The sequence below is a fragment of the Nicotiana tabacum genome, chromosome 24 (assembly GCF_000715075.1).
Source record: "Nicotiana tabacum cultivar K326 chromosome 24, ASM71507v2, whole genome shotgun sequence".
In the NCBI taxonomy this organism is placed as follows: Eukaryota; Viridiplantae; Streptophyta; class Magnoliopsida; order Solanales; family Solanaceae; genus Nicotiana; species Nicotiana tabacum.
Genome location: NC_134103.1, coordinates 108,474,109 through 108,496,052, shown reverse-complemented (window position 1 = coordinate 108,496,052; position 21,944 = coordinate 108,474,109). Strand labels below are relative to the sequence as shown.

The following is a 21,944-nucleotide window of genomic DNA, read 5'->3' as shown; positions in this document are numbered from 1 at the left end:
ACCAATCATGATAAGAACAATGCCTTTTTGGATTGAGAATGATTAGAAAAAATAAATTTAATACTAAAAGAATGTGTAAATAATAATATGTCATAATAAATAAATGAGAATGCAATCTCACTTGTTGACTCGGTGTATAATTTATTCGTCTTGTTATTTACCTAAACCTCCGGTGAAGTGGGCTTGCAGGCATGGGGTTAAATGCACACGGTATATCTATAGATATCGTAAACGTTCCGTGGGGCTCCCTATTTGGTCACCCCTTTTTAACTTATACCCGTTTTATTTTTTCGTTTGCATCTGTATCTATTTTTTTTTGTTAAAAGCGTTTTAAAAAGACGATTTTGCCCTTCTTTAATAAAAGACTATTGACAAAACTGTAGACTGCAAGACAAAATTTCAGCATGTTTTGGTATGAAGTTTTAGCAAATGAACTAAATAACTTCAGCATGCATTAAAAAAACCTCATTAGAAAATTACATACTGCAAGACAAAAATTTAAGTATGTTTAGTCTGAAATTTTAGCAAATGAACTAAAAAATTTCAACTTGTTTAGACTGAAGTTTCAGATAAAACTCATGACAAAACTGTAGACTGCAGAACAAAACTTCAGCATGTTTTGGTATGAAATTTTAGCAAATGAACTAAATAACTTCAGCATGCATTAGCAAAAACTCATTAGAAAATTACATACTGCAAGACAAAAACTTAAGTATGTTTAGTGTGAAGTTTTAACAAATGAACTAAAAAACTTAAGCATGTATATAGTCTGAAGTTTTAGCAAATGAACTAAAAAAAACTTAAGCATATTTAGTCTGAAGTTTTAGCAAATGAACTAAATAACTTAAGCATGTTTAGTCTGAAATTTTAGCAAATGAACTAAATAATTTCAGCATGCATTCGCAAAAACTCATTAGAAAATTACATACTGCAAGACAAAAATTTAAGCATGTTTAGTCTGAAATTTTAGCAAATGAACTAAAAAACTTAAGCATGTTTAGTATGAAATTTTAGCAAATGAACTAAATAACTTAAGCATGTTTAGTCTGAAATTTTAGCAAATGAACTAAATAACTTAAGCATGTTTAGTCTGAAGTTTTAGCAAATGAACTAAATAACCTAAGCATGTTTAGTCTGAAATTTTAGCAAATGAACTAAATAACTTAAGCTTAAGCATGATTAGTCTGAAGTTTTAGCAAATGAACTAAAAATCTAAGCATGTTTAGTCTGAAATTTTAGCAAATGAACTAAAAAACTTAAGCATGTTTAGTATGAAATTTTAGCAAATGAACTAAATAACTTCAACATGTTTAGACTGAAGTTTCGGATAAAACTCATGACAAAACTGTAGACTGCATGATAAATAACTTCAGGATGCATTAGCATGAAGTTTTAGCTTCAATGTGAAACAACTTCATGTTATATTAGCATGAAGTTTTAGCTTCAACATGAAACAACTTCATGCTACATTAGCATGAAATTTTAGCTTCAAGGTGAAACAACTTCATGCAAGTGTGATTCTGAAAATGAATCTGGACAAGTTACTGATTTTTTTTATAAAGCTACTAAGAGGAGAGGAGGATATCTTTTTTCACGAATGAGGTTGCAGATCACGCGATTAATGCGTGATGCAGGTTTTATATCTTTTGTCAGGGGTGTAATTGTCATATTATTATGAATTTTTTGTCAGCTCGCTACCAAATCAATAATTTTTTAAAATAGGGTACATATTAAAATGTGGCACAAATATAGGGTACGGCTGCAAATCCCCCATAAATATCTGGTGGTATTATTTTTCCATTTTAAATAAGTTAAAGCTCAATTTATTTTGAAGAGCTTTAGAAAGAAAAGAAAAAGTCTGATGTATTTGAATGTTTAAAAAATATATATGTTAGGTACAGTCATCAGTGGAAGATAGTAAAGAAAAAAGAAAAAAAATTAATGTTCTCATGATTTGCCTGTATCCAGTTGCAGTATTTCAGGGAAAATATTTTTTGCACGTAGTTTGCAGCAAAGTATGAAAAATCCAATTTGGGTAGCATTATTAGCGAACATGAGAGATGAGAGTAAAGCAATTTGAACTTATTATACTGCGCTTAAATCGTGATCCCTTAATTGCTGTTTTTTGTAAATTTTTTCGGAAACACTTATAATTGCAGAGTATTCGGTGAAAGCGCTAAATACATCTTAAAACATAGAATTATAGCAACAGTAGAAAAAATGGAGTTCCGACCAAGCTTGTCACATATCTGGCCAAAAGAATAAATTCCTTAAAATGTGCGAGTCCGAATAGAAAAATAGAAAAAGTTGATATACTTTGAATATTTTAGATCAGATAAATTTGCCACAAGCATTTTTTAGGGAAATTCTGTTAAACCAGCAACTTTGATTCAAATCATATATTGTCTCAAAAAATTATTTTAATATATACAAATTATTAATTAAGAATTTAGTAACTTAACAAGAATAGAATTTCAACCTATAAGCTTCAAATCCTGGATTCCTGGCTCCGCCTCTGGGTCACTCGCAGATCATTTACCCTCACAAACCAAAAAGACAGTGGAGTCTTTCTCCAAAGTGTTCTGAAAAGGCAGGATTCAACCACTGAAGATGCCTACTTGACTTGCATTATTTGCAATGTACAATCTCTTTTACATCAGATAAAGATGGTTGAACCGCCAAACCGAAAATAGAAAGTGAACCTGAGAGCAATCAATTATGAACAATGATAACCTCTGCATTTCAGAAGCACTAGGCCTGCGATGTGTCAACAGTACAAAAGCCATTTCCAAGCATTACCAGTCTGTTTAACTCAAAATTGTTAAGGAGAAAATGAATAGGACATATTTACCAAGACAGGAAGAAAAAACACCCTGACAAGACCAAATAGTTAAAAACATGCCATCAATTTACAGTCTGTTTTGCTGATGCCGCTTCAGCGAAATACAGATAGTGCATCCACCCCTGAGATCTGTTAACCAACAGAAGGCACATTCTACTCAACTTAGAGCAAGCCAGCTTTCTTCAGAGCATTCTCGAAATCCTCCTCACTTTTCCATGAGGCGATCTGCATAACGAACATGAAACAACCAACCTGAGTTTAATGTTTTGCCCATGGCCAAGGACATGGGAAATTATACCAAATTGAACCAAAACTGAAAAATAATTCAAGCAATTGTGCACCGATTCCCCAACCACGAAAAGCTCAACTATGTTGGCATTCTATTGTCGAGAAAAATTATCTCTGAAGTTTACCATGCTCTCATAAGCAAGGTATATATTTTCTCAAGTAGCACTTAAGATGCCATAAGAAAGTTGTTGTGACCAGTGTTTTAAAAGGCGTGGGCGTAAGGAGAGGCGTTTTACATATGCCTCAGCGAGGCGTAAGCCATTTAATTTTTAATATTTTATAAAATAATATAATTACAGTAAATATTTATAAGCATGTAAAATTGCATAAAAAATGAAGAAAACTATAAATATGTGAAATATATATATATATATATATATATATATATATATATATATATATATATATATATATATAGATGTGCTTCATCACCACAAAAAACTAGTCAAAACAATCTATTATACGCTACTTAGAAGCTCAAGAAACATGAGTCGAAAAGAGTAAAGTTTTCGTCATGGAGGAACAAAAAGGATGACTAACCTGCAATTTGAACTTTGAACTTGCTGCTATGAAGGGGAATGGAGTTCTCTTTGTATTTGTAAAACAAAATTGAATATTCGTTACTTTTGGTAAATATTAGCAGACTAGCGGACAAGATAGAATTGGGAAAGACCATGATTTGGGGGTTCAATCAATAAAAAAGGTCTCGACTTTTAAATTTAATACATTTCAGCTCTTTTTTAAAATTTTTGAGTAATTACCAAGCTGAATTTTGAAAATTTGGGTATTATATGAAGACTTATTCAACAAATTTTGTTTTAATTTGAAAAAATCTCTGGGACTTACACCTCACTAAAAAAACGTGCCTCAAACGCCCGGGCGTACGCCCCGAATTGCTGGGCGTACGCCTCTTGAGACTTTCGCCCCACACCATCGCCCCGGGGTGTTTTTGGTACGCCTCGCCCAAGGGCTCGCCTTTTAAAACACTGGTTGTGACACAATGGGTCATACAAGTCATGACAAGCCATGGTCATTGTAAAGACGTAAACCAGCTGTATTGAATTATCCTAAAATCCAAATTCAAGGAATCAAAACCTAAATTGCCAAATATTCAGGAAAGGCAAATTTGGAATGGCATCTCTGTAGTATAAAATAGTGATTGACCACTATTTTGACCAGAGTTTATAATCTACTGTCATGTTCTAAATAATATGCAGATCACAGCGATGTATATCATACAAAACAATTCTACTTAAACAAAAATTGGGAACCCCCAACCCCCACCTATAGAGCAACTCTTGAACACCTTATCAAATTAAGGGAAAGATACCCTTTTTTCCCTGGAAGATGTTTTCTTTTCCCTTTTCTTATTGAGAAATTGGCCAGTGTTTTTTTTTTTTTGAGGTGAATAGCATACACTACAAATGTTGCATTTGACCATAATGCTAAATGCTTTATTCATCTTGCCTTTACCTTGAATTGAATCTGCACACAGCCACACACATTTCACTTGGGAATGTATCATACTGGAAGAACACTTAGCTTTTACAATAGTGAATTTGCAACCCCCCACCCCTCCGCGGAAAAAAAAAACAAAAGAAACCACCCCACACATAAAGTGGGGAAATTCTAAGGGGTAAGTTTTTCAATCTCTTGAATTAACTGGGATAATATACTCTTAAACTATTTTCAGGCCACAAATTTGCCAACCCTGTTTATTAGTTAATCATGTTACTCCCTCCGTCCCAATTTATATAGCAGTGTTTGACTAGGCAGGAGTTTAAGAAAGAAAAGAAGATTTTTGAAACTTGTGGTGTAAAACAAACCATAGGAATTGTGGCTTTAAAACATCTCATTAAGGGTGAAAGGAAAAGTTTAAAGTTGAATTATTTTTAAATAAGGAAGTATAACATTCTTTTTGGGTCAGACTAAAAAGGAAAGTATGACACATAAATTGGAAGAGAGGGAGTACTATATTTCCAGCCTTAGTTCAGAAAACCATGAACATAACCGGAGCATGCTAAGCACCTTTACGCAGGTATGACCTAACCCTACAAAAATTGTAGGCAGGATCCTAAATGGTCACAAAGCAAAGCTCAAAATGCAGTAACACAAACAGTAGATACATGCCTCAGTCACTTGACTGTTGAAATGGTTCTCAATCTTTGACATCAGCATGTTGTCTCGGTCATCGCAGAGCAAGTTGAATATGGCACCTGCTCAACACAAAAGAGAAATCATATTAAGCATGTTGCATAAACTACGTAATATTTATACATGGCTCTTCTAAGTTTTCAATTATATTCTATTACCAAAGGAATTAGCACAAATTTGTCTCTTATCTGTTCTCTCTTAATTTATTTTCCTACAGGCAACAAATATATATCCAGTCATCCCTTTAAATGAGCACGGTTTGCACATTGCATTATCCATTTGGTTCCTCATCTCCTAATGAGAAAAGAAAACTACTAGATTCTATCTTGTAGAGTGATCTCTGTATTTGGATAGGTTATTGACCCTCCCTTTCAGATCCTAAAGCTTAGTCCTTCACTTCAAGGAGACACCATAACCATTGGCTATTACAGAACTACGGAAGAGAACATTTATTTTGCAAATGTTGATCTATTGCAGTTCGCCACATTAAGAAGGTTTTTTTTTTCATGGGAAGCCGACAATCTTCAGAGAACCAATGCTGCTTCTATGTCACATGGCAAACGCCTTACTCTTGCACTAATTTATGCACTTGCAGTCCAGCATTTCTTTTGCTTGTCACTAAGCCTCACATCCCGTTGGTTATGGTCTTTTCACTGTGCTTGGAAGTGCATTACTGATGGTCTTATCTCTACGATCCTACTATAATGTTAAGCACTAGAATTTTAAATGGAAATTCGAGCACTTGAGAATTTTCATGCTAACAAGAGCATTCTAGAAATTTTCAGAATACATATTTTGAAGTGCCTTTTTTTTTGAGAAAGTTGAAGTGCTTCTTCCCTATGTATATCTGGGTTCTTAAGGGGATTTCATTGTGAACTCCTAAAAGGATTACAACCTTTCAATTAATGCTTAAGACTAAACTCCCCTTTTCAAGATCGTACGTCTCAGTACTTGCAGGCTAAAAGTGTGTATTGGTTATTATGAATTTGTCATTATTTTCAAGTAGATTTCCTTTATTTCTTCATCTTCGTTCATATCATATATATTTTTTAATGCTCTCGAGAAATGCACCACGGACACTATACATACTCTCTTTTCTATGACGGACACTGTACACACTCTCTTTTCTATGGCGGATACTGTACGTACTCTCTTTTGCTAGTACATACTCTCTTTTATAGTTTGCAATATTAAGTTTGCCTCCCTTATTTTCATTTTTGTAACAATTGTGATTCACTGGGTTGTTTTGTTGTTGTTGCTGTTTTAAACTATTTATCATTAATACAAACTAATTACAATGTGACCAACTTACCCTTTTTAATATTAAACTTGTTTGATTAATGTTATAAATATCTTTTTTTTGATAAGGTAAGATGTATTAATCAAAAGGGAGAGAACTCCCGTATACACGAAGTATACCAAAGACGTAGAGAATTTACATCAGAACATGATTCTCTACAAAAAACGCCCAATCTTCTATACAAGTAGGGGCTAAATGAGTGCACCAAAAAGCGATCAAAGATAAAAGACTATTCTTAAGATGTGAAAAAGGAGACTCAATCTCCTCAAAAGCTCTTCTATTTCTCTCCCCCCATACTACCCACATGAGAGCTAACGGGGCGAACTTCCACGCCTTCTGCTTTCTTCTTCTACGAAAACCGCCCCAGCTATGTAACATTTCCTTTACAGAGCTTGGCATCACCCATTGAACACCAAAAAGATTCAGGATTGCCCTCCACAAAGCAGAGGACACAGGGCAATGCAACATAAGGTGATCAACTTCTTCCCGTAAGCTTTTGCACATGTAGCACCAACTAACAAGTGTAATTCCCCTCTTTCGGAGATTTTCAGCAGTCAAGATCACTTCCCTTGCCGCTAGCCATGCAAAAAAACACACCTTCGTGGGCGCCCTAGGAATCCAGATCGAGGAGTATGGAAAAGTGGTCTCCTCTCTCACCAACATACTCTGGTAAAAGGACTTTACGGTGAACAAGCCATCGCCACGCAAGCCCCATCTCCAAGAGTCACAGGATGGCTGAAGACTGTCTTGCCCGTACAGCAGTGCCAACAAAACTTGGAGCTCCGCAATCTCCCAATCTTGCATGTTCCTCCTGAATGAGAGGTCTCATACTACCCCCTTCATGCTCCTTGCGAATCTGTTGGACCATCAGTTCTTTCTGGTTTGAAACTCTGAAGACGTGAGGGAAGGAGACCCTGAGAGTATCCTCTCCACACCACATATGATTCCAAAAGCTGATTCTCCTTCCATCTCCCACCCTGTAAGTGATGTTGCCACTGAATGCTTCCCAATTCTTCATGATGCTCCTCCACATGCCACACCCGAAAGGTGTTGTGATCGCCTTGGTCCTCCAACCCCCTCCCGTTGAGTCGTACTTTTCTACTATGACCTCCCTCCATAGAGCATGCTCTTCTACCCCGAATCTCCACAACCACTTTCCCATTAAGGCTCTGTTAAAAACCCTAAGATCTTTCACTCCAAGTCCACCCCACTTCTTTGGGGACGTGACTGTCTGCCAATTCACTAGATGAAACTTTCTAGTTCCATCCGCCGCATCCCACAGAAAGTTCCTTTGAAGTCGCTCCAGTTTTTCTGTGATGCTTACCGGTGCTTGCAACAGTGATAAGTAATAGGTGGGCATACTCGATAAAGTGCTTTTGATAAGCACTTCCTTACCTCCTTTTGACAAATACCTTTTCTGCCACCCTGCTAATCTTTTTTCAACCCGTTCGATCATTGGATTCCAAATCGTAGTATCCTTATATGAAGCGCCCAAAGGGAGGCCTAGGTAAGTAGTGGAAAGGGAGCCCACCTTGCATCTGAGAACACCAGACAAGGCATCAATATTAGTAACCACACCTACCGGGAAAATCTCACACTTGCCGATGTTGATTTTGAGTCCTGATACTAACTGAAACCACTGCAGGACCTGCTTCAGGTAGGTCAACTGATTCATGTCGGCATCACAGAAAACCAGTGTGTCATCCGCAAAAAGCAAATGTGAGACTCTTCGGGCACTGAGCACCCCAATCGGAGCTGAGAATCCTTTCAAGAAACCTCCGCCCGCCGCACGATCCATCATTTTGCTCAGAGCATCCATCACTAGAATGAATAACATTGGTGATAGGGGTCACCTTGCCTGAGACCCCTGGAGCTGCCAAAGAAACCACACGGGCTACCATTAACCAGGACAGAGAATCTGACTGAGAAAATACAGAACTTTATCCATCCCCTCCATCTTTCCCCAAACCCCATCCGCATCATAATGAAGTCCATGAACTCCCAATTGACATGGTCGAAAGCCTTCTCAAGATCCAACTTGCATAGTAAGGCGGGTTCTCTATTTTTCCTTCTGGAGTCTACAAGTTCATTTGCCACCAAGGCAGCATCCAAAATCTGCCTACCTTGCACAAACGCATTCTGGGAGGACGAAACAGTCATGTCAAGTACCTTCTTAAATCTGTTGGAAAGCACTTTAGAAATAATCTTGTAAATGCTCCCCACGAGACTAATAGGCCTATAGTCTCTGATACAAGATGCGCCTTCTTTCTTAGGCACAATAGTAATAAAGGAAGCATTGATACTTCTTTCGAAAACACCATTCGCATGGAAGTATTCAATGGCTTCCATCAACTCCCCCATGATGGTGTCCCAGAAGAACTGAAAGAAAGCCAAGGAGAAACCATCAGGCCCGAGGGACTTATCACCAGCACAACTCGACACAGCCTCGTGCACCTCCTCCTCCTCGAAAGCCCTTTCTAGCCACTCGATGTCTCCCTCCCCTATATGGTTGAACTCTATTCCCCCCAAAGTCGGCCTCCAACTAACTTCCTCTTTATATAAGTTCTCATAAAACCCCGCTATCGCCCTTTTTACCTCCCCCTCTCCCTCAATCCTCACCCCATCCACAACTAAGGACTCTATGAAGTTTCTTCTTCGATTTGCGACCGCCACCCTATGGAAAAACTTGGTATTCGAATCCCCCTCCTTTAACCAGAGCACCCTCGATTTTTGCCGCCAACTAGTCTCCTGAGCTATTGCTAACTCGACTATTTCCCTCTTAACCTCCCTCAATCTCTCTTTCTCAGATTCGTCTAACTCCCCCGCCCCTTCCTCTCTTTCTAAATCCGCCAATTCATGCATAAGCTCCCTCATTTTAACCTCTACCCTCCCAAAAACCTCCTTATTCCACCTAATAATATCTCCCTTGAGCAATTTGAGTTTCTTCGAGAGACGGTATGAAGGTGACCCTGATACCCCGTAGCTTGTCCACCATTCTTTCACCTTGTCACCGAATCCTGGCACTTTCAACCACATGTTTTCGAATCGGAAGGGAGCACGCACCCCCTCCCTCTGCATCCATCTAGCAAAATAGGCAAATGATCTGAAGTCAACCTGGGTAAAGGAATCTGCAGCACATTCGGCACCAGCTCATCCCATGAGGGAGATGTCAGGAATCTATCAAGTCTAGACCTTGAGTTGGAATCCTCCGCCCTGGCCCAAGTAAACCTTTCCCCCGACAGAGGAAGGTCAATGAGAAAGTGATCATTGATGAAGTCAGAAAACTCCTCCATGGCCCTCGAAATCACACTACACCCTAATCTCTCCTCCGGGAATCTAATAGTGTTAAAATCTCCCCCTAGAACCCATGGAATGTCCCATTCCCCCATAATATTGGCCAGTTCCTCCCAGAAAGACACCTTGGACCCTTCCCCTACCGGCCCATACACTCCCCCAAATCCCCACTCTGCCCCACTCACTCTATCTTTGACGAGAGCTGCCAAAGAGAAAACACCCTTCCTAATCTCCTTTACCTCCAAGCTTCTACCATCCCACATAAGTAGAATGCCCCCGGCACTTCCCGCTGCTGGGACCCAATCATATTTCACCCAACTACCTCCCCAGACACTTCTCACGATCGCATCTGACAAAACTTCCATTTTGATCTCCTGAAAACAAACTAGGTTGGCACCCCACTCCCTAACTCCCACTTTGATGATGGACCTTTTGTTTGGGTCATTCATCCCCCTCGCATTCCATGAAAGGATCTTAACTTCCATAAGCGACAATAGCCCCCATTTCCCCACCCCCCTAGCCGAGGTCCCTTTCTCTTTGTCACACACTCGCCCCCTTCTCTGATACACCACTACATCCCCTAAGTTATTTTGCTTAACACCTTTGCCCAACTCCCTCCCTGCACCATCGTAAAGAGATTGTTGCTCAATCTCCCTCAACAGTTCTAACACCCTATCTTCCTTCCCTTCAACAGAAACACCTAGAAACTTCCCAAAGTTTAATAGTTTATCCTCCATCCAGAAAGACATATCCCCTCCTCCGATCCTTGACGAACTTGGGCAGGCTTCTTCTATATGTGCTTTTTCCATGCTACTATCAGAGGAATACAAGACCATAGCATTGCTAGCACTAGGGGTTTTAACCTCCGAAAGGGTCTCACCATCTCTTTGAGGGTCAGCAACCTCTGAAATTAACACCCCGCTGCTATAGGAATGTCCAGAACCATCAATAGTGTAGCATGGTGGAAGAGAGCATGGAACCCTTGGCGTCATATTAACTGAAAGTACTAATCCGACACTAACATCAATTCGGGCATGCTCAACAATCACCCCAGAAGAAGAAGAAACTTTAAGTGTGGCCTCAGCCCAACTAAGCCCATGAGCAGGTGAGGGGTTGATGGAACCGGGTCCATCAGAGGCGGTGGGCCGTGGATTGACAGCACCATCGTTAGCCGATTCTGCCCCTGCAACATCGGCCATCGTAGAGGGGCACAGGTCACTAGAGCTCGGTGAAGAAGTGCCACTGTGTGAAGCACCATGGCCAGAGGAAGTAGGAACGACTGTTTCCATATGCTTAGGGGCCTTGTCATGCGCAACTTGAAATAAACTGGGCCCCTTAGGATCAATTCTGATGGAATTGGGGAAAGTAGTTGGGCCCATGTGAGGAGACCCAAGCCTATACTTGCTGAAAACTTTCCCGGCCCTATGATAAGTAGAAGAGGATCGTCCCATTCTGCTTTTCCAGCCCGCCTCACTGACCCATTCACGTCTTCTCCTCCTGTTATAATTTTGTCTTCCTCCCCCAATTTCAAACCTCTCGTCTCTTTTCGACCTAACGTCTGCTTCCGGCTTAATCCAGTGATCCGGTGAGCCCTCCCCTCCCCTTAGAGACTGTTTTCCCCTCCCCTCCCTTCTATTTGACCTTCCCTTTTCTTCCGTCGCTATCACCGGCATAAAGATAGGGCTAAATTCAGGGCTCAACCAAACCCTATAACTCAGGTAGCCATCTTCCACCACAATGGAGACAGGGATTCTGCCCCCTTTCCTCACAACAATCCTCACTCGCGAGAGATCGTGTAAACTGCAAGTGACATCAATAAAACCCCCACAGATTTCCCCTATCTTCTTGAATAGGTCAAGACACCAAAGATGCACCGGTAGACCCACCATGTTGACCACCAATGTTTCGCCAGTGAAGCGAGGGTCAAGACACCCATCATGCTCCACCCATCTGTCTAGATTTAAAAAGTTCCCATCGAACCACCTGTTTCCTCTGACAAGAATTTCTGGAGCTTGAGACTTGTCAACAAAACGAAAGAGATATTGAGTATCCACCAATTGCGATATTTTCAGCCCGTCCTTGACGTTCCATGCCTTTGCTGCCCAGTTCCTAACAGCCTCCGGAGAACCAACCCATTTGGAGAAAGACCCAATGAGAGTAGATTCCAAGAAACCCTTGCGCCTGAGAGTGTGCTCCTCGGACAGCGAGAAGTGCGGCTCCTGTCCTACGTCGAGCTTTCGATGGCATCTTCCCCCAAGTTCTAGGGCTGGCCAAGAGACAACTTTGATAAAAGACATGTTTTCCAGTTTTTTGGATTCTAAAGAGAAAAAGGAGTTTCTCTCTGTACAATCCATCATATTCTAAATGCGGCTGTCCCGGAAAAACTGGCCGGAAAAAACCTCAATAGTTGGAATAACAGTATTCACAGTGGGTGAAAACAGTATATAGGAAGGGAGTAAGGTTTTCTCGTACTGAACAAAGGAAACAAACGTCAGAATCTGGGGTTTAAAGGCTGGAAAAAGAAAAAGTCGTCGGAATTTGGTGAAACTTGTACGGGATGGCTCGGAAATGCCTCGAGAGGAGGCTGTCTGAAGAAAGTTTTTTTGAAAAGTCGCCGGAAAAGGCCACACGCGCCAGCGCGTGGCGGAAACTCGCCGGAAAGTCAGGCGAATTGGCGGCGCGTGAGAGCTCGGTTGCCGAGGGAATTTACTGGGGTTTGATCGCGGGGAGCTTGGCTCTTGATGGGTGTGGTGGAATTTTAGGAATAAGAAGAGATGGAAGAGGCTCGGCCATAGAAAGCACTGTTCAGGCATGTATTATCATACCTAGGGTTCAGGCACTGTTCAGGTACAAAGCACTGTTCATCTTAACAGAATTTTATGAGCCACTCTTGGGCTCTTTCTAACAAGGAAATGAATCTGATGATCAATCTTTCCCTATGTTCATTTCATTTCAGGTTAAGAAGGGAATCAAGACGCTAATACTTTCAATCCTTGAGCTGCAAATAGGTGAATCTTATAAATATCTTTTCTTTAATTTCTCATAGAGTTAGAAAAACATACTCCTAATACCCTAGGCTAGTTCTTCAGTGTTCTGAACTACTACCATCATGGCCACCGGCATATGAAGGAGTCTTCATACTTCAATATTATGCAGAACATGAACATGCCCCGCAAAACTCACCCATTTCAGAAATTATGGATAGGCATATTCATTACATTATTACCAATGAGAGTTCCAATCAAGATTTAGCAAAAGAAAATAACCAAACTTTATCGAGACATAAAGAAGATAGAAAACCATATTTTCCAAAGTTAAAAAGGATGGGAACCAAGAGCGGAAGAATCACTCTACATAATGTTTCCTTGCAAGAGGATTACAACGTCCCCAAATCCCAAGACCAAAGACTCTTCTACTACATTATTATAAAAGAAAACAACCCAAATATTAACGGCTGGAGAAGCTAAGTATAGATTGCATTTTTTTTTAATTTCGAAAGAACTTGTCAATTAAGATATTTTGATGGAATTAATTAATTGGAAGAGTTTAATATTAAGAAAAGGCGATCTATCAATTCGTATTGTATTTAAATTTAATGACAAATAGATTTAAAGAATTGTTACAAGAAAATCAAAATAAGGGAGGTAACGGTAATATCATAAACCACAAGGGAAGTTAGTGCGGCGAAGTGAAACCTGGAGGGAGGTCTCTAAAATAACTCTATATAAATAATATGTAAGTGATACAGAACGATAAATACGCCGAGAGAGACAAACAGAGCACGGAAGATGCATAAAAAAGTGGAAACATATTACCTTTGCGGCCAAAACGCCCTGCTCTACCAATCCGATGCAAGTATACCTCATGATCTGGCTCTGATGGACTCTCATGTCTCACAGGGAGATCATAATTAACCACCAAATTAACCTGTATATATTTTGTAGTAGCTTTTAGGAATTCTAAATGTTAGCCACCAAAACAGAAATCAAGAAAGCATTTACAGAAATAAAACATCATTGCTATGAAAGAAGTTACACGTACAAAAGAACCTTAATTTTATATCATATATGGCTGACAACTGGGAAGATTAAAATCTAAAGTTACCTGCGATTGATCAAATCCACGAGCAAGAAGATCAGTTGATATAAGAACTTGTGTCAATCCTTCTTTGAACTCCTTGATTATTTTGTCTCTATCTTCTTGCTTAAGAGCCCCTTGAATTGTTGTCACTTCATAGCCATAGTCCACCAATGATGTATGCAGCATACTCGCACTGTTTCTTGTACGAACAAATATAATTGTCTGCCCCACCTTCTGTCCTAGTTCAAGTATTTTGTCTTTAATCACCATGACTTTTGAAAGTTCATCCGGACACTGCACTTTATACTGCTTCACTGAATCCAGCGAAAGTTCTTCTTTCTTCACAAACATCTGGTTATAATCTTTCACGAAAAGATCTCTAACAATTTTTGTCACAAATGCTTTGACACTTTCCCCAAACGTTGCAGAAAACAGAAGCACCTAAAAATTAAAATGATGAAAAAGAAAAGTCAAATATTAAAAAAAATTGATAAGGTAAATTTAATATCAAATTTTTTATAAACAAAAACTTAGCGCAGAAGCCGCCGTCCTTCTCATCCCATCGCTTTCTTACCTAAGATAAACCCAGGTATTAACCAGCTCCATGAATTGCACTTTAATTTAAGCCTCAGACTATACTCAGTTACTCACTAAATGAGGAAGGTGAAGTTAGACATTGCTTGAAGTAGTATTCTAGTTCCAATCCTAGCCCATGGCATAAATAAGAAGGAAACATGCGGCAGTGCTATTCCTTTTTACCAGTGAGATAAAGACAAAGGGATTTTGCTTCTCTTTTTTGTTTTGCAGCTGCAAGTGCAGTGTATATTATCAGTTGTACTTCAAAGCAAACTAATAATTACTAATTGGTCAGTTTTGGAACGCGGAACCTGGCAACCTCCATGAAGGGCATAGATAACATCAGCCTGTATGCAGCTTATTATCTCCGCTGAGAGAGTGGCTGACTCGTATCAAATTCATTACAATATTCGCCCCTCATTTCTGAACTACTTTTTCTTGGTGGTGACAACTCTAATTCAACTATTGATATTAAACTAACAGCAGTTCCAAGTGTATAGTTCCAATAATAATTTGAAATTTATCAGAAAGGACATAAAAGAGCACATCCCCCCCCCCCAAACCACCACCACCACCACCAAAAGACCCAGAGACTATCCTCTCTCTCTTATCTGCAATGCTAACTGAACTATCTCTTCCTTCCCACCAATGGCATACACATGTACACACACACAAAACCAGGCTTCAACTACATATGCAAAGCATACAAGTAAAACACATAATAGAAATGCTAAGATTCGAGTTTCACACTTCCAAGGTTCTGGGACTGACAGTGTTACTACATGCCCAATAAGGAAAACAATCTTTGACAGTGATACCTGTACCAAGATTTTGTTCCAATAAAATAATGAAATAAAAAGTTACATCTATAAAATACTAAAAATTTATCCACAAAAGAATGAGAAAAACTGTGATTTGTGAAATGCAAAACTTACCCAGATAATAGGTAATTAAGCCCCCACCCCCAAAAGAAAAAAACAAAAAGAATCCATCATTAACACTCCTTGGGTGCTATACTTTACCCTTCTTAAAGTATGCAGCAAATCCCTATCCCCCTTTCAGTCTCTTGTCCTCTTCTATTTTCCCTCATCCTCCTTCTTCTTCTTCTCTTCTATTATCCATGCAACAACTTGATTTAAGGGTCTATACTTTACTCCTCAATTGCTCTAAAGTCGTTCCCCTTTTGCATGCTCCATATGCCCTATTTCCGGAGGATGTAATGAAAAATACACACTAGTGAAAACTTTACCAACAACTCGACACAAATAATGCTTGCTTTCTATTACTTGTGAGCAACAAATATTGACTGGCTGATTATATCTTTCATGTAGTTATTGAATTCATCGAGAGTATTTTAAGTACTTGAATTTGCCATGTGAAAATAATGTCAATTTGATAAGGGTGTGACTTAGCCGTCCATGAAGCTAGAACGGATCATGGGAGACATGGGTTTAAACCCTAGTAGCCCAAAAAACAAGGTGGTTTCTTCCCATCTATCTATTGGTAGAAAGATTTACATGGTACCTATGTTGGTAGGAGGGAGCAGTACCTAGTGAATTAGTAGAGGTGCGTATAAGTTGTCCGAACACCACCGCGATTTAAAAGAAAATAAGTGTCAATTTGATTTGTAATTCAGACATGCTACATTCGTGTATGCTATGCAAAAGTATCTCTTTTCCTTGGAGGTACGTGTGGTCGATAAGATAATTTTTAACCTATGTATCCCTGGTATAGATAAGCCATAGACCTTACCCTACAGTTCAGTCCAGTAACTAATATTTCACTTCTACCACCACAGCACATCATTTAACCTTGCTCTCCAATTTGACACTGTAACTAAGTTCTCACTTCTAGCATAGCACAGCATTTGTTTATTGGGGAGAGCAGGTATTAAGTATTAAGTCTTCTAGTTGAGTGTAATCTTCAAAATGTGTCATCCGTGTTTATGTGGCACAAAAACCTCTATATAGCAATAATTAGGGGTGTCAATGGACATTTTTAAACCGACTAAACCAACCGAACCGTACCGTACCGAACCGATTATCAGGTTTCTTTCAATAAAATTGTAGGTTTTTATATAAATCTACAACCTTACCGATAATTAGGGTAGGTTTTAATTTTATGAAAATAAACCGAAAAAATACCGAACCGTACCGAATAAATTTACATGTGGAAAATATATTTATATATTAAGTTTAAAAATAATAAAGTATTAAATTTTTCCTTGGGCCTTGGAATTATTTTTTTTTTGATAAGGTAAATTGTATTAATCAAAAGGGAGAAAACTGCCGTGTACAAAAAGTATACCAAAAAGTAGAGAATTTACATCATAACATGATTCTCTACAAATGACGTCCAATCTTCTATACAAGTATGGGCTATATGAGTGCACCAAAAAGCGATCAAAGATAAGAGACTATTCTTAAGATAGGCCTTGGAATTATTAAAACGGTTACAAGCCAACAAGTAATTAAACTCAAAATCCTAATTCCCAAACCTATTATGCTCCTCCTATTGAAATTAACTTATTTCCAGCATATTCAATAGCAAGACACAAGTTATTCTAGCGATTATGAGTAGCAAACTACAATGTATTAAATATGTTTCCTTTCGTATGATTTAGATTTATCTTTTTAAATATTTAATCTTCTATACACTTTATTCTTGATTCACGGCTTGGTTAATATCTTTCCACACGTGTGATTTATATTTTCTTTGTCTTTGCTTAGTTTCTTTTACACTGCTATAGAATGGTGGATAGATGTATATTCTGACCATCTTTTATGTTTTCTTAATTCATCAACAGTAAAAATGTCTAGAGAGTTTTGCGAAGTCCTATAAAAGTACTTATGTTATTGTATTCTACTTCGACTAGTAGCTTTTACATGACATTAAAAAAATAATCGAAAATTAACCGAACCGTACCAATATCAAAGAGAAACCGATATGATTGGGATGGTTTCGGAAAGTTAAATTTTGATTATACATAATGGAATAACCGAAAAAATGGTATGGTACAAATTTTATAAAATGACCGGCCGAACCGAACCATTGACACCCCTAGGAATAATATTTGGTAAAATTATAGAATCAGCAAGTTTAGTAGTAGTAACAAAAAAAATTAAACACTTCTTTTGTAATAGGTAATTATGCAATGTGCTACTCTAAGGCTCAACCATTTGAGCGAATCAACCCTGCATGTGACCTCTGAAGTTTTTCAGACTCTTATTACAAACTGAACTACAATTCATAGCAGCAGCAATAAACATCATAGGTCTGATGTTCGAGCTCAGGGAAAGGAGCCTACTTTAGTAGGGAGCGCTTTAACCCCCCCCCCCCTAAAGCGGGACTTTCCTGTGCAAATTCGGATACGTCGGGCCCCAAAGCGGGTACCAGGCAGGCGGACACCAGGTGGGAAACCAAAAAAAGTAGCAGCAATATACCCCAAAAAGAATTCATCACCACTTTAACTGGAATTTTGAAAAGCACAAGGGCCAAACTTTAACCAACCTGGCAGTCGGCGCTGGCTTTGACAATTGCCTTCATTATTCTTATGGAATCGTCCTGAAAACCACTCTGTGCACAAAGAAGAACATCAATAAGCAATCAAATACTGAGAGCAGGAATTTCAGACAGTGCCTTAATTTTACTGGACTGCCTTCATCTTCTGCAGACAATACTTTTCCTTTTCCAATAAGAAGTCAATGCCAAATTCAAATTAAGTATTGGACTAGTAAACAACTCGTCTACCAACTATGTAGTAATTTACATAAACTCTGAGATGGCTGAATTATGAATTGCCTCCTAATCATTTTACAGTTTCCATTAATAATAGGTCCGTTAATCAGTGAGAATCCTGCATTGTTGGGCAAAAACAAAGAAGTCCGTGACATGGAGCCTTGCCTTTTATAGCACACTTGACAGATCATGAAAGATAACCTCATCTTTACAGGAAAAATCCAGCTGGCATATGAAACAAATAATTTTATCCAGGAAGGGAATTTTACATACTACATTCGAGATTACTTCTAGCATGTCAATTCCTTCTTCCCCCTAATAAAGAGGTAACGCATACACTCACCCAGCACAAAAGTTTTAATTTCTAAAGATTTGTCTGCAAGGCTACCCCCCCCCCCCCCCGGCAACAAGTGCTGGTAACCTCGAAGAAATCTAGAGGATCAATTGCACACATAAGAAGAATGTGCTTTTACACGTATCCCCAGGAAAAAATGGAAGTCATTGATAAAATGTCAGAGCACAAACTGTTAACATTTAGAGCAAATTCCCCCCAAAAATGAAGATTGAAAATTTAATATTCAAATATTTAGCTCATTAAGCTCAACATTACCATCCATATAAGAAACCAAAAGCTATATCCTAAATGTTTACACCAACAAATACACACAAAAAAAAGAAAAAGAGAACTGATTTTAAAAGAAAATAGAAATACATGTATAATCATTAGCAACAACAAAAAAGGGAAAAAATCAAAGGAACTATCGTAAGTGCTGATAGTGAATCAATTACCTCTGCCAACATGTGGTCCGCTTCATCAAATACAAGAATCTTCATGCAACTCATGCCCAGTTTCCTTGCCGTCACCCACTTATTTACAGTTCCAGGTGTGCCAATTACTACTTGTGCTGAAACAGGTGGCCGCTTTGAAATTGGTATGTAGTTGGCTGCATCTGCTGGGATAGCTAATTCTGATGTTATACCAGTGAACTTCCCCATCTTCAACAACACTTCCATATTCTGCAGCATTTTTCACCATTTTATACCAACCCTTCTCCAGTTTCGTTTTTGATTGATGAAGAATCTTCTTAAGTTTTTCTTTGAAATGTAACAACGTTAAAAAAGATCCTTCCTACGGTTATCTCCCCATTTGATTCAAGTTCCCCATAAAAAACAGTTTAAACCACCACTCCAGATGGCAAACAACCAGATAAAATATGAAGATTTCGCGTCATCAATGAAACTATCTTAAAAACTATATACAAGAACACATAAAACATAATCTAACAGGCATCATGATAAAAGTTTCTAAAATGTAGATGCGTAGAAGCACTTTTCTTTCAAAAAAGGAAACAGATATGTAGTAAAGCAGGTATATATAAACCAAACCACATGAAAAATCCTGACACACATAAGGTTGCACAAAACTTTTTATTCAGCTAATGAATTGATTCATTAGAAAAAAAAGTAATTGATCCTGCTACGAATTAATTCTCCAATGCTAACATTAATATTTCACCCAAAGATTTACCTAGGTCAATGAAACTGGTTGAAAATCTAATGAAACTGAAAACAAAAAAAGGAAACTTTATTTCTTCTCTACCTGCCTAATCCTTAGTCAGCAAGGAGTTTAAGTTTCATGCACAAACGCTGTAAAAAATATTTACACAAATAGCTCACTTAAAAGTTAATTGCATGTACTCTATTTAAAGATATTGATTGATTATCTATAACAAATGTTAAGTAACCTAACAGGTAACAGATTATATTAGTGTAAAAAGTTTATTACGGTGTCATGCATATAACTTAAATCCAAAAGAAAATAAAAGAATAGCATTTATGTAATACTAGCATTTATGTAAAACCTGAATAGCCAATTCTCTGGTTGGACAAATACAGAGAGCTTGAGGGGCACGAATCTTCGGATCAACCCGACTCAACATTCCAAGCACAAAGCAAGTAGTTTTACCAGAGCCATTATGAGCTTGAGCAATAAGATTCTTGTAGGGCGGCGTAAGAATCATGGGTAAACTAATCTCTTGAATTTTGCTAGGTCGCTCAAACTTCATCTCTACATATAATCCTTTCAATAACTCAGGAGACAAGTTTAAATCCTCAAATCTCTTCGCTGATTTGTACAACGTGTCGCCAGATGTAACCTATATTTCATTAATTAAACCCTAATTTATTTATTACTAGTAAAACAAATCAACTTATGAAGCTACTACTGAGTGAGGAAAAGCGTACGGCTTCTATTCTGGAATCTTCTGGATCATCAAGAGTGGAGTTGTTGACTCTTTTGGACTCGTCAATTTGTAGAGATCCGATTTCAGGCTCGGCGCTAGCTTTTTCAGACTGCTCGGCTTGATCTATCTCGTCAGCTTCGTCTGCCCAGCTTCTGGTTTCTCGTGGGTTTGCCGTCGTAGAAGCGGCGGTGCTGCTAGAAGTACTAGAACTGTCAGCCACGAAAGCGGCAGTGCTACTGGCGGTACTAGAACTGTTAGCCATTGGTAGGAGAGGGAGAGGGAAAGTTTATTTACAATTTCTGTTAGAAATATTATGGTTGATGAAAGAAGGTGAATTGGGAATTAGGCTTGGCCGTCGAAGTCTCTGGTTTTATACTTTTGGGGTTCCCACTATATTTTATGTCATTTGTGTTATAAATGAACCGAAATTTTTCAAACTGATATATTATTCAAACTTCAAATATTTGTACATAATGAATTAAAATTTTCTTTATTTATAAAAGAAAATAAGTTATTGTATAAGTTGCTTCTGCAAACTGGTGTATAAGCTGCTACTGTATCAGATATAAATAATTTTCTATCGGGGGTAATATTTATCCATAATGAGGTACCGAAAGTATAAGTTCATTATACCAGATATAGATTATTTTTTACTCGAAATAATATTTATCCATAACGGGGGACCGAAAGGATAAGCTCATTATATCAGATTTGGATAATCTTCTACCGGGGTAATGTTTATCCATAACGGAATACCTAAAGGATAAATTCATTATACCAGATATGGATAATCTTCTACCGGGATAATGTTTATCCATAATAGGGTACGGAAAAGATAAGCTCATTATACCAGATATGAATAATCTTCTATTGGGGATAATATTTATCCATAACGGGGTACCCAAAGGATAAGCTCATTGTACCAGATATAGATAATCTTCTACAGGATGTGATGTTTATCCATAACGGGGTACTGAAAGGATAAGCTTCTTCAGGAGACTTATTTTCAATAGAATACTAAATAGATAAACATATTTACGGTGGAGTCTCATATAGATAAGTTTCTTCATGAAGTTTATTTACAATAGAGTACTAAATGAACATCCATAATATAATATATTTATAACACTCCTCTTGGATATTCATTAAAAGATAATGTGCCTCATTAAAACCTTAATAGGAAAAAACTCGTGGGAAAAAATCCTAGTGAAGGAAAAAGAGTACACATATTTAATAATACGCATAACTAGTTGTCTCAAAAAAAAACCTTATAAGAAAAACCATGTGGAAAAAAACTTAGTAAGGAAAAAAGAGTATAGCGTGTATTTTACTCCCCCTGATAAAAATCATGTTTCAAATATTTGAGTATCCGCATTCCAATCTTATATACCATCTTCTCAAAAGTTGAAGTTGGCAAAGATTTAGTGAA

The 21,944-nt window shown here is 38.1% G+C and overlaps 1 protein-coding gene across 2 annotated transcripts; it reads right to left on the bottom strand.

Moving 5' to 3' along the window:
- Positions 1-2,384: 2,384 nt before the first annotated feature.
- On the bottom strand, positions 2,385-20,904 carry LOC107772250 (DEAD-box ATP-dependent RNA helicase 38-like). Of its 2 annotated transcripts, XR_012706606.1 has the most exons (9): positions 20,517-20,868; positions 20,135-20,428; positions 19,062-19,289; positions 18,045-18,110; positions 13,983-14,399; positions 13,694-13,805; positions 5,261-5,346; positions 2,852-3,067; positions 2,385-2,757 (listed from the first exon to the last, which is right to left on the bottom strand). XR_012706606.1 is itself a non-coding variant. In XM_075247990.1 (8 exons), exons 1-8 carry the CDS (start codon positions 20,775-20,777, stop codon positions 3,005-3,007), a joined length of 1,527 nt encoding a protein of 508 aa, XP_075104091.1. In that variant the 5' UTR covers positions 20,778-20,904; the 3' UTR covers positions 2,385-3,004. The 2 variants fall into 2 exon arrangements, 1 of the variants encoding a protein (XP_075104091.1); XM_075247990.1 differs by having other exon boundaries at positions 2,385-3,067; positions 20,517-20,904.
- Between the last annotated feature and the right edge of the window lie 1,040 nt (positions 20,905-21,944).

Coding starts and splice junctions, on each gene's coding strand:
- LOC107772250 (XM_075247990.1), bottom strand. CDS start 20,777: ATGGCTAACAGTTCTAGTACCGCCAGTAGCACTGCCGCTTTCGTGGCT. Junction 20,429..20,516: donor AAGATTCCAGAATAGAAGCC/GTACGCTTTTCC, acceptor AATGAAATATAG/GTTACATCTGGCGACACGTT. Junction 18,111..19,061: donor CGGACCACATGTTGGCAGAG/GTAATTGATTCA, acceptor CTTTGTGCACAG/AGTGGTTTTCAGGACGATTC.